The sequence below is a fragment of the Mesocricetus auratus genome, unplaced genomic scaffold, assembly GCF_017639785.1.
Source record: "Mesocricetus auratus isolate SY011 unplaced genomic scaffold, BCM_Maur_2.0 Super-Scaffold_100013, whole genome shotgun sequence".
Taxonomy (NCBI): Eukaryota; Metazoa; Chordata; class Mammalia; order Rodentia; family Cricetidae; genus Mesocricetus; species Mesocricetus auratus.
In genome coordinates this window covers 6,745,340-6,757,418 of record NW_024429196.1, presented here as the reverse complement: position 1 = coordinate 6,757,418, position 12,079 = coordinate 6,745,340, and the positions used below count along the sequence as shown (strand labels likewise).

General features: G+C 48.9%; 1 protein-coding gene across 1 annotated transcript in view; it reads right to left on the bottom strand.

The window, feature by feature from the left end:
• Positions 1 to 9,237, bottom strand: part of Pgbd5 (piggyBac transposable element derived 5) — a 61,875-nt gene extending 52,638 nt beyond the window's left edge. Inside the window, exon 1 of the mRNA XM_005064670.4 lies at positions 8,895 to 9,237. Within this exon, the coding sequence (XP_005064727.1) occupies positions 8,895 to 9,222 (328 nt within the window). The 5' untranslated portion in view covers positions 9,223 to 9,237. The remainder of the gene's footprint in view (positions 1 to 8,894) is intronic.
• Between the last annotated feature and the right edge of the window lie 2,842 nt (positions 9,238 to 12,079).

Here is a 12,079-nt window from a genome sequence, read left to right as displayed (position 1 = left end):
CCAGCAAGCCACATACTGCTCCTGAGACTTGCACACAACTGCTCCTGAGACTTGCACACAGCGTAGCTACAAAGAAAAATAGTCAGGGAGACCCCAAAATGTTACTGTAGGAACCAGCAACTCTACCCTTGAGGTACAGACCTAAGAAGGAGGAAGACTACATTCACACAAAGATTTAAGGTTTTGGTTCTTATTCTAAAATGTAGATACAACTCAAACAAATATTAACTAATGAACAGATAATGTAGTATGAACTGAGTACCTGTAATCTAAAAGTAAAATTCAAAATACCCCCAAATTCAAAACTTTTTTTGTTGTCTTGGGTTTTTTTGTTTTGTGTTTGAGACAGAGTTTTTCTGTATTGCTTTGGAGCCTATCCTGGAACTTGCTCTATAGACCAGGCTGGTCTTGAACTCACAGAGATCCACCTGTCTCTGTCTCTGCCTTCTGAGGGTTGGAATTAAAGGTGTGCATCACCAATGCCTGGCCAAAACTTTTTTTAATGATACCATTCAGGTGTGGTGGTACATACAGCTTGGGCTACATGTCAAGTTTCACGGCAGCTTGAAGTACTGAGTGAGATCTTGTCTCCAAAACCAAAATAGAAAATAAATGAAGAAACTCCAATCAACAAAACTCTTAGAGCTAAGGAGAAGCAGAAAAGGAGCCCCAGAAAAATACCATCAACCAAAGACCAGTACAGCACACTACAGCTTAGAGAGCAAGAGTCCCTCTGCAGAGACCTTGGTGCTGCCAGTATACTGTGATCATTTTACCACACTACCTGTTCCTAGTCATCTTCCTGGAAGGGCCCCTACCACCCACCCTCTCCAAACTCTCACTCCCACAAACATTCTGAATGCCCCCCCTCACCCCCAATGGGGGTGCCCTATGCTTCTCAGGATCAACTTGGAGTTCAGCTCATCAAGGTTACTTGAGATACAGCTACACAAACTCAAAGCATTCTCACCCAGGGTTCATTCACTTGGGGAAACTCAGTGTCATTTGGAGGAGGCTACTCACAGCAAGATGGAGTCCCGTCCCCCCCCCCCCCCGCCTCTCCTTTTTCAAGACAGGGTTTCTCTGTGTAGCCCTGGCTGTCCTGGAACTCAGAGATACACCTGCCTCTACCTAAGATTCAAGGTGTGCACCACCACTTCCCAGTTTCTCTCTCTTTTTAAAAATGTTCATTTACAGCTGGGCATTGGTGGCGCACGCCTTTGATCCCAGCACTCAGGAGCTAGAAGCAGGTGGATCTCTGTGAGTTCAAGATCAGCCTGGTCTACAGAGCAAGTTCCAGGACAGCCTCCAAAGCCACAGAGAAACCCTGTCTTGAAGAACAAAACAAACAAACAAAAAATGTTCATTCATTTGTATTTGTATGTGTTTTGCCTGTGTGTTTGTAAGTACACCACATGCACGCAGTGCCCACAGAGGCCAGAAATGGGTACCAGATCCCTGAAGCTGGAGTTATAGACAATTGTGAGCCATTAAGTAGGTGCTGGGATCAGGCCTGGATCCTCTCTGCAAGAGGATATTAACCACTGTGGTGTCTCTCTTGAGACTTTTCATCCCTGACTAATTTTTACTTGTTCTTACACCATGTTCTGGAATCCCATGTAAATCTCTTTCCCCTAATCACCACACACCAAGATTCATCTCTTTCTCCTCCATTTGTCACCCCCCCCCTCAGATCCCAGAAGACTGAACTTACTTATCTTCCTATCCGAGCAGGGCTCAATGTGCTTGATGAATTAATACCCGACATGTCTCACTCCCTGCTGAGGGAGAGTAAACAGAAAAATTGTCACCACCCACTACAGCAGTGGGCCTCTGCATGTAGTCATCCTGTCCCCCAGGAGACACACAGCAAAGTCCAGAAACCTGCCTAGTTACCATGGAGAAGGGAAAAGCAAGTGGGCCTGACATGTTGCTTGACGTCACATGAAGCACAGGACAGACGTCTCACAATCAAGAATAATCTAGTCTAAAATCTCAACAGACATCTAAACTATGCCCAGCAATCTAGTCTTAGGTATTTGTGCCCAAAAGAAATGGAGGGATAGAGAGCCATTAAAACACATGCAGGTAGCTGCAGAGATGGCTCCGTGGTTCAGAGCACTTGCTGCTCTCCTGGGGGAGCAGAGTCCAGTTTCCAGCACCCATGTCAGGTAGTTCACAACCATTTCTAACTCCAGCTCCAGGGGATCTGATGCCTCTGGCTTCCTTGGGAACCTGTACTCATGTGCACATACCCATATGCACATACTTACATATAATTTAAAATAATAAGTCTTTAAAATTACAAGTAATTGTTTAAAAAGTTGAGATATGCAATAATGTGACTTAGTCTTGAAAGCATAATATAAGCAAAGTTACTCTAGATGATAAAACTCTAGAGGAGGGAGGCACTGGCCAGGAGGAGCAGGAGGATCTTTTAGGTGCTAAGGTGCCCTTGACTTTTATCTGTGCGGGTGCATGAATGCTGCATGTGCTGGGGATTCAGGACACATGTACCCCATGTGAGTTACACCCTCTATATATACTTTATTGAGTGCAAGACTCCCCACAGGTCAAGGCACATCCCCAGAATCACATGCTGGTTTGCTGTCCTGAAAGAAAACTGTTAATCACTCTAGAGCTGAGCATCTGTCCTGATTAACTTTCATTGTCAACTTGACACAACCTGGAGTCATCGAGGAGAAAAGACCCTCAGCTGAGGAATTGCCTAGACCAGGCTGGCCTGTGGGCATGCCTATGGGGATATTATCTTGACAACTTTCTGCCTGGAAGGCCTGTCCTTAGTGATAGATTATGACTTGAAAGTGTAAGGTGAAAATAAACACTTTTCCCCCCAATTAGCTTTTAGTCAGAATGTTTCATCACTGCAACTGAATAAAACTACAATAGTGCCTCCCCAAAGGCTTGGATATGAAGACATGGACCCCAAGGCAAGCAGCCTTCATCCACTTATGGCTCACAAGCTGATAGCATTTTAGTGAGGTGGTGATACGAACTCCAGGAGACGATCCTGGCTGAAGGAGGTAGGGCACTGGAGGCCTGCCATTAAGGGTTTCTTGTCTCCTGCCCACACATCTCTGTCCCCTCTCTGCGTCCCAGATGTTACTGAGGTGAGATACTTAATCCCACCACCGGCTCTGTTACAATGCCCTGCCTGTCTCACCTCATACCGCCAGGCAGGGACTGAAACCTCTGAAACCAGGAGTCAACATACATCTGGATTTAAATTCTCAGAGAGACTTGTCACATGACCAAAACTTCTCGTAGACAAGTCAGGAACTCCCTGCTGGCAAGAGGGTAAACAGGTATGCCTCTAGAAGATTCTTTGACAACAGGTACCAGAAGCTCAAAAATGTACAAAAACATTCCCCTTGATACCATTGTGCTGGTTTTACATTAATGGTCAAATAAAGGATGTGTCCACAAACTAAGTTTTGAGAACAGTCATCACAGCTTTGAGATGGCTCAGTAGGGAAGTCAGGAAGACCTGAGTTCCATCCCTGGAACCCATGTACTGTAGAAGTCAACAAGTGACTCCACACAATTGTTCACTGATCTCCAAATGCACACCTCGGCACACATGGCTCCCCCAACACATCAAATACACACACATGCACAATAATAATTTTTAAGGCCTTAGGCTCAAGGCTAATTAGAGAGATCATCAGAGTATTACATATCCATTGAAATTTTACAACCTTAAAACTTAATGGAAAATGCCCACAAGTTATTAATTGCAATTAAAACTCAGTTCACCCATGATGAAGTAATCTTATACACACAGCTTATGTATTTAGCATCACAAGTGGTTTTCTCCAGATAATGGAAGATTGTGGGATTCAAATTTTTTAAATAAATTTTTATTTTCTAAAGTGAAGATGTTTATTATGATGTTAAGAAAAACATAGGCCGGGTGTTGGTGTTTGATCTTAGCACTTGGGAGGCAGAAGCAGGAGGATCTCTGTGAGCTCGAGACCAGCCTCGTCTACAAGAGCTACTACCAGAACAGCCTCCAAAGCCACAGAGAATTTCTGCCTCCAAAATCCAAAAAAAAAAAAAAAGGAAAAATATACAAGCAGTTTTTAGAAATAAAGGTGAGTTTGACACTCTAGAAAGAGTGAGGAACCTTACACAGGTCCTGTCAACATCCATAGCCACACCTCCTGACACAGGAAGTCCCACCTCCTGAAAAGCAACCCTATCTTCCCAGGGAAAGTAGAAATTCTTCCTGCTCTACCCTGACAAGAGTTGGTTATAAAAGTACATTAATGTGTTAAAATTCACAGAACAGTAACCCACAACCCCACCCAGTGAAAAAGCAGTTCTATGTAGTAACATGGAAATAAGCCAGGCATGGTGGCAGGGCTGAAGGAAGTTCTAGTAACAAAAGCGGGTGTTGGATTGCCTGCCCGGAGCTATGCGGGGATGGTGTCTTCGTGTCCACATGGCCAAGTCCCTCCACCTGCCGCCACAGCTGGGAAGCTAAGCCTGTCTTCCTCTGCAGAAATGGCAACTTCTCTACCACAGAGTCTGTGAACATGACGGATAACGATTCACAGATGAGCCATTTCTGATGTGCACTACACCAGAAGCTCCAAGTTCCCCATCTTGGGCAGCCTTGGTCATAGAGCTCCCAGGAAGCTGCTGCACTGACCCTGCATGGCTGCTCAGCTGGTAGGCAGCATTGCCTGAGATTGCAGTTGGAGCTCCCGAAGTCCCAGGCTCCTCCCGCGGCCACACAGCCTGGCACAGAGCCAAGACAGAAAGCCCTGATTCCCAGATTCCACAGGATAGCCTCCCGCTCTCCCGGGTCATAGACCTCACTTAACTCTAGCCTTAAAAAGAAACATTTTTCTCTTCTTACTCATTAGTTGAAGGGCTTTGCTAGATGGTGTTATTAGAGAGACTCACAAATGGTTAGAGTTCAAAGAATGTCTATGGAGTGCTCGGCCATAAATGGGACATCTACATCACACCCCTGCCAGAAAGGCTCAGGAAACATTATAGGAGAGGGGTGGAGAAACGTGAGAGCCAGAGGTTGGGGAGGACTGGGTGGTGCAGTGTTTACTGGACATGACAGAACCACTATAGTCAGGAATTCATAAGATCAAGAGCAAGCCAGTCTACACTGCAGGGTGGATGGGGGTGGGGCACAGCAGCCCCATCCCTAGCTAAGACACTATAGAGAGTTGCTTCTCTGCTAGGGAAGAGAGTTTCCTTTAGGGCTGTGGTATCTGCTAGGTTGACCACCCTCCAGTGGATAGCCCCACATCCCTGTATATATGGACAGCATAAATTAGACTCAGTAGGTTATGAGAGAGAGAGAGAGCACAGTGTTAGGAGGCAGATGTGGGGAGAGGGTCTGGGAAGAGTTGGAGAGGGAAAGAGCATAAATATGATCAAAATACATTGCATTCATTCATGAAACTCTCAAAGAATAAATATATGTAACAAATAATTATTACAAAAAAAGTTAAAAATAAAAGACTTTATTAATAAGCCAAAGTAAGCCAGGTGTGGTGGTGCACACCTTTAATCCCAGCACTTGGGAGGCAGAGGGCAGTGGATCTCTGTGAATTGGAGGCCAGCCTGGTCTACAAAGTAAGTTCCAAGACAACCAGGTCTGTTACAAAGAGAAACCCTGTTTCGAAAATAATTATAATAATAACAATAAACATAGGTAATAGTAGTGATAATAATAAAATAAGCTAGCAGTAAACTCTAAGGGCAAAAATTCAGCAATGTTAATTTCTACCTCCATATGTTGCTCTCATCTTCCCAAGGTCAGGCTCCTACGGGAGTCTCAGGCAGTTTTTGGCAGGGTATCCTGGATGGGAAGGGACCTGCCTGTGAACTTCCCTTCGAAAGGCCCGACCTCAGACAGTCACCACAAAAACCCAACAGAGCTAGAACAGGAGAACCAAGATTGGTACTGCCTGCTCCTCTGCCTCCTCTAAGGTGTGATCCAAGGCCTGCTCAGAGGGGAAACTTGAAGGTCAAAGGCCCCAAACGCAGGCTGCCTGAACTTCCCACTGCTCCGGGGAGCCTTGGCACACTGCTGGTGGTCAGCACGGTGGGAAGGCAAGTGAGGCTGACAGCTTGCTGGGCTATTTTAGGGGTATCAGTGGCAAGTCTGGACCCTGTGCTCCCAGAAAGCAGTTCAGTTTCCAGGAAGACTCTCCCATCAACACCAGGGTTAAAGTGTGCCAACCAGACAGCCAGCCGTGTGTATATCTAAGTCTTCCCAAGGGATCCACACCTCAGAACAGATCCTGAGAGGTGAAAGAGTCACTCCCCCGCCATTGCTGGCTGTGCTTCCCAAGCATGCTCCATCCAGCAAGCTGAAGCCACGGAAAACAAGGGTGAGGCCAAGACAACTTGAACAGCCCGAAGCGTCAGGATTCTCGCCAGTAACCACGGGTATCTCTCCTCCCCTCTTCTCAGCTTACCACCTCTGTCTCTCCACTATGTGCACAATCTCCACAGAGCCACAGAACCGCTCTGACAGTACTCAATGTACAGTGGCCTCCATCATGCACCTCCTTCCTAACCAAAGCCTCAGCAAAGGTCTCCGGATTATCAAAGGAGTCAAGAGAACAAACAGCTGCATTCTACCCAAGAAAAGAAACTCTCCCCAGCTCAATCAGCAATGGCAATGCGTACATTTCCACACAGGATCTGCATACTCACATTTATGCACAGATACAACCAACTGTACAATGGACAATCCAGTAAGTTCCATATCAACCTAGAGTCCCATGCAGTCCTCACTAGACTGCAGCAGCCATAGCAATCGCAAATGTTCCATTATGAAACCAGGTGACACATCAAATGCCACTCTTTTCCTACCCCCCATCTGTTAAGAAACTGGATGGCCTAGAAGGGAGAGAGACACAGGCAGCATTCCTGGAGTGCAGAGCAATTGTTGGAGTGTCCCTATAGGTGGGTAGCTCAACATCTTGGCTGAGAGCTGCAGCAACTGGCCTCCTAATAAACACATCCATCTCTCTGCACAATCCTGGGCTCAAGGATCTTCTCAGACCATCCTGGAAATCAGTATCTATTTTAAGCCCTGATAAATCACATTCCCAGTGCTTAAGAAGCTATCAACTTTGCCCCTTTACCCTTTCCCTGTGTTTCCCTCAGGGAGACAGTTCCACAAAGGGGAACTTCTAAACTGGATCTAAATTTAAAAGACAGGACCACTCCTAGAGCAGAAAAACAACACTGGCCACAAATACCAGCAAACAGTTACTAATGCCTTTGCCTTAGGTTCAAACTCTGTGGCACCGACAGGAAGCAGGATTTGAATCTAATGCCAAAGGCAGGCAATACTCATCTTCATGATGGGGAGTGCACAGAGTCTTGAGTACAGGTTACTAAGAGGTAAACTACTGTATAAAAAGTCACATTGGCGTGTTTACACTTCTCAACCCAGAATCTTCATCATTCTCACACTAGGCCCAACCCAGCACAATGTCCTTATTTTGCCCTGACATCTATGAGTTTGCTGAGTTTTCCTCTGTAGACTTCTAGCTTAAGTGCTACAACATGGGAATCACAAAGGCTCCCAGCATAAACCAGGGCACTGGGCTGGTACAGTCCCAAGAGTCAATATGGAAAGCAGCTGTCCAGGGCAGGAGGTCCTTAATGGCACACTGGGAAATGTAGGATAGTACAGAACACAATTTAGAGTATGGTTAATCACAGCCAAATGGCCCTGCTTTAAAATATACCCACTTAAGTCTACGGCCATACCACCCTGAACGCGCCTGATTTCATCTAAAATATACCCACTTAGAGCCTTGCACGACGATGGTAAACCCCCAAACCAGCTGCAACTTTGCCCATAGACACCGCAGCCTGGCAAGGTTGCAGACCACTCCCTCCAGGGCTGGGCCAACCTTTCCCATCTCCAGCTCCCTGGAGCAAGGTTTCCAGATCCAGTCCCTGGGGCCTGCCTCCTGTGTACCTTCATTCTTACTGGGTTGAACAATAACTACTGTCACCAAGCGAACACTACCCTGGATTAATCCAAAGTGTGGGGGGGGGGCGATCATGCAAAGGACGCCCCCCTGGCGCCCATCCACACTGCTTGTATGCACTTCACAGAATAACATGGTGTAATATCTGCTTGCCATGAAATCATGGAGTCTAAGCAACAGCACCGGGGGTCAAATGGGAATGCAGCCTCCACTTCCTCAGAAAGCAGAGGGCTGAGCTGCTGCGAAACAGCGGTATTTTAGAATTCGACTCTGCAGAAGCTAAGAACAGCCTGAAGACCAGGAGTAGCAGTCACTGCACTCAACTCCAGTCATCTCCAGATAATCTGGGTCTGGTCTATACACCTTGAAAGTAACTCGGACTAAGAAGAGCATGCGCCCTAAAGCAGAGGAATCGCCCTTCGTTCCTCTCAGTGAGAGATCGACTGGCACCACAGGAAGTTTCTCAGGAAAACAGCCCAGTGAAGATGCTGAGATGGCCTCGCACCGGGCTCTCACTACGCTTCAGCTGCGACCAGCCTCACCCCTGGCACCTTGGTCCTGTGTACTGCAAATGACCCTGTCTCAGCCGTGCCATGCATTTGGATCCCTTACACCAGGAAGGCCATACTTTACTGACCCCACAGGTGCGACACAGCCAGATGACAGAAAACCTCTGGCAAAGTGCTCGCATGGTCTCCACCCACGAGAAACCTGGGACCACCCCCATGGGCGGTAGGGCCATCTGTTTAAATTCCTGCTCCCTAACCATCTGCTTCCAGAAAAATCACAGGTGTGGGTCAGGAGTGTCTGGAACCTGCCCGGCTCATACTCTAGCCTTCAGGCCGCACCCTGCGCCCCTGCATCCCAGTGTCCCCGGTTGATCCTCACCACCGGTGTCCTCGAAGTGCGGGGGCGGGCGATCCCGCAGCGCGGCGCTCCAGCCCCCACCGGTCTCATCCTCCTCCAGCTCCAAAGGATCCACGGCTTGGGGTGGCGGGGCGGTCCCTGGAGGAGCGGGACGCTCGCGCTCATCGTCCGAGGAGGCGGCCGAGGAGGAGCGCGACGCTGCAGAGGTGCTGTAGAAGGGGTTCCCGCCGCTGTCCGGGCCCGACTCGCCGAACACGTCGTCTGAGATGTGCAGGCTCTCGTACCGTGCGCGGGCTGCCTCCAGCAGCGCCGGAGCCCTCCTCCGCGCGCCCCCGCCGCCCTCGGCCATGGCCCCGGCCGCCGCCCGCGTGCCCACACCCCACAACGCCTCCCAGCCGCACACGCCGGGCCCGGGACCCCCGCCGCGGCCCGCGGCTCCCCACCAGCGCAGCCCGCAGCACAGCGCGCGCCGCCCCGCGCCCGGCCGGCCCGCCGTCTTGGCCGCTCGGGCCGCGAGCCCGGGATGCGCCTTGGAGCTCGGGTGCCGCTAGCTGCGGCCGCGGCGGGAAGAGACTCAGCCACTGCCCGGCGCCGCCGCCGCCGCCGCCGCCGCCGCCGCCGCCGCCGCCGCCGCCCCCGCCCGATGCGTCTCCGCCGCGCCCGGCTCTGTCGCGTCCCCGTGCGCCCTCCCCGCGGCAGCCGCGTTGCACCGCCGACCTTCCCGGGCGCGAGCCGCGGACCGGGCCCGCCTCCAGCACCTCCAGCCGCTGGCCAATGGAAATCGCGGGGCTCGCGAGGGCGGGGATAGTGGAACGCCCCACCTTCTTGGGGCGTGGCGCGCGGCCAGTCTGACGCGAGGATCACATCCCACAGGCTCCTAGCCGCCGGCGGGCGTGGGGAGGGAGGCGGGTCCTCATGGTCCGTGCGCTCTGGCCCGCCCCATGCGCAGCCGCGCCCGGAGCGGGGGAGCTGTCCGCCCAGCGGTTCTGAAATTCACGCAGTGAACACTCTCCAGGTGGGCAGCCCGCCAGGCTGGGCCGGGCGCTCCTGTGATCAGGCTACTCTCCTGGCTTCCCCGAATCTTGTTCGGTCAGACACTAAAACAGTTTCCTTCAACAACTGTCATGTAAGGGCGACAACACTGAACTGAAGTGGCTCGTCATTCCTCACAGTCCTTGACACTGACACCTTCCGAACACAAAATTGCTCCCAGATTTATCACCACCTGCGCTCTGGTATTGCTTGCGCAGGCCTTGAACACACACACACACACACACACACACACACACACACACACACACACCTGATAGAATCTGGAACACGCAATCTCAAAGAGGATTATATGGTCAGGAAAGAAACAGCCGGTCGCCAGGGCTTCAGCGCTATAACAATGGAGCAGAGTTCGGTCTCCCCTCTTCTGGGGCAGGAGCATGAGACCAGCCAGCCTCCCCTCATCAGAATGTCTTCTCCCCTCCTCCTCCCTAACATGATGCAATAAGTCACGTTAATGGTAATTGGGTCATAAAGTCACTTTCACTCTGAAATAAAATAAATCCACAGAGATATGAAAGGTTTGAAAACCCTACTGGGTATACTAAATGATGATTACACAAAAGCAAAAGTGTATTAGCTATTTCTAAGTGTGCATATGGAATGAAGGTGCTGGGACCAATCTGCCACCAGCTGAACCTTTCACTCATGTCTTCCTATCCCCAGATCCTGTGACCTCCAAACCAGGTCTCTACATAGGCATGAATCCATTGATAGTCACAAGCAGACAGGATGGGAAAAGGAAGGGACTTACATATCATTCCCCTCTGTGTGTATTAGCTGATAAATAAGAAAGTATTTGCAAAGCATTACAACTTTTGGGGGAAAATAAGGCAGGAAAGGGAGGTTGATAAAATAGGGTGCCTATAAGCAGACTTAATCAGAAAGTGCCATGAGAAATTATAGGTTAAAGGAACAAAATAAGACCTCATAGATCAAATTCAAATCCTGGCCAAGACTCCTGTAAGATTTTATATATCTCTTAAAAATAATGAAGTGACCCCCCCAAAGGGGAGGGTGACTTAGAGGGTACAGTCTAAAGAAAGAGTCTATCCTTCCCCAGTCAAGGATGACAAAAGCAGCTAATATATGAGTATGGTTCTGGTTGCTTTGTCAGCATGGGAGCGTTGGACAAAACACTAACAGCTAAAGCACAGTCATTCATTGGTGCTCACACCAAGGAAATACAGGACCTTTGTGCTTTCCAGTAGCTCATTTGGGGAGTAACAGAGGGAAGAGGATTACATGGTCAGGAAAGAAACAGGCTTACCGGCCTGAGGATTCAGTTCAGTTAGCAAACTGTTACCAAGCATGCAAGAAGCCCTTGGTTTGATTCCCAGGAATGTACAAACTGTCTGTGGTGGTACGGTCCTGTATCCCAGCACTTGGCAGATGGAGGTGATAGAATCAGAAGTTCAAGGACATCCTCAGATACATAGTGAGAGAGCAAGTTGGAGGCCAACCTGTTCTTCCAGAAGACACAGGTTCAATTGCTGGCACTTCCATGACAACTTAAAACTGGCTAACTATAGTGTCAAGGGGTCCAATGCACTCTTCTGGCTTCTGCAGGCAGCAGGCACTCACACGATATGTGTCCGTTGGGAGAACACCTGCTGCTCTGAACTGCTGAGAAATCTCTTCATCTCCCTTATCTAATTTCTATTCAATAAACTATTGTTCCCTATATTCTCTCTCTTCTTTATTTTTTCTTTTTGAGACAATGTCTGATGTGCCTAGGCTGTCCTCCAACTTGCAGACAAAACAACCTGTGTTAGTTACTTTTTTATTGCTGTAATAAACCATCATGACCAAGGCAACTTATAGAAGAAATCATTTAATTGGGCTTACATTTCCAGATGGCTAGATTTCTTGATGGTGGAACAAGGCATCAGAGCAGGGACAGCTGATAGCTCTCATCTCAAGCCACAAGCACAAGGTAGAGAGAACTAGCTTGAAAGGTCTGAAGTATTCTCATACCTCAAAGCCCACCTCTGTCTCCTCCAACAAAGCCAAACCTTCTAATCTTTCCCAACAGTTCTACGTCCTGGGGACCAAATAACCAAACGCCTGAGCCTGTGGAGGCCACTCTCTTTTAAACTACCACACACCTATAGCATTAAACAAATACATTTAAAAAAACTAAAATTAGATGACTG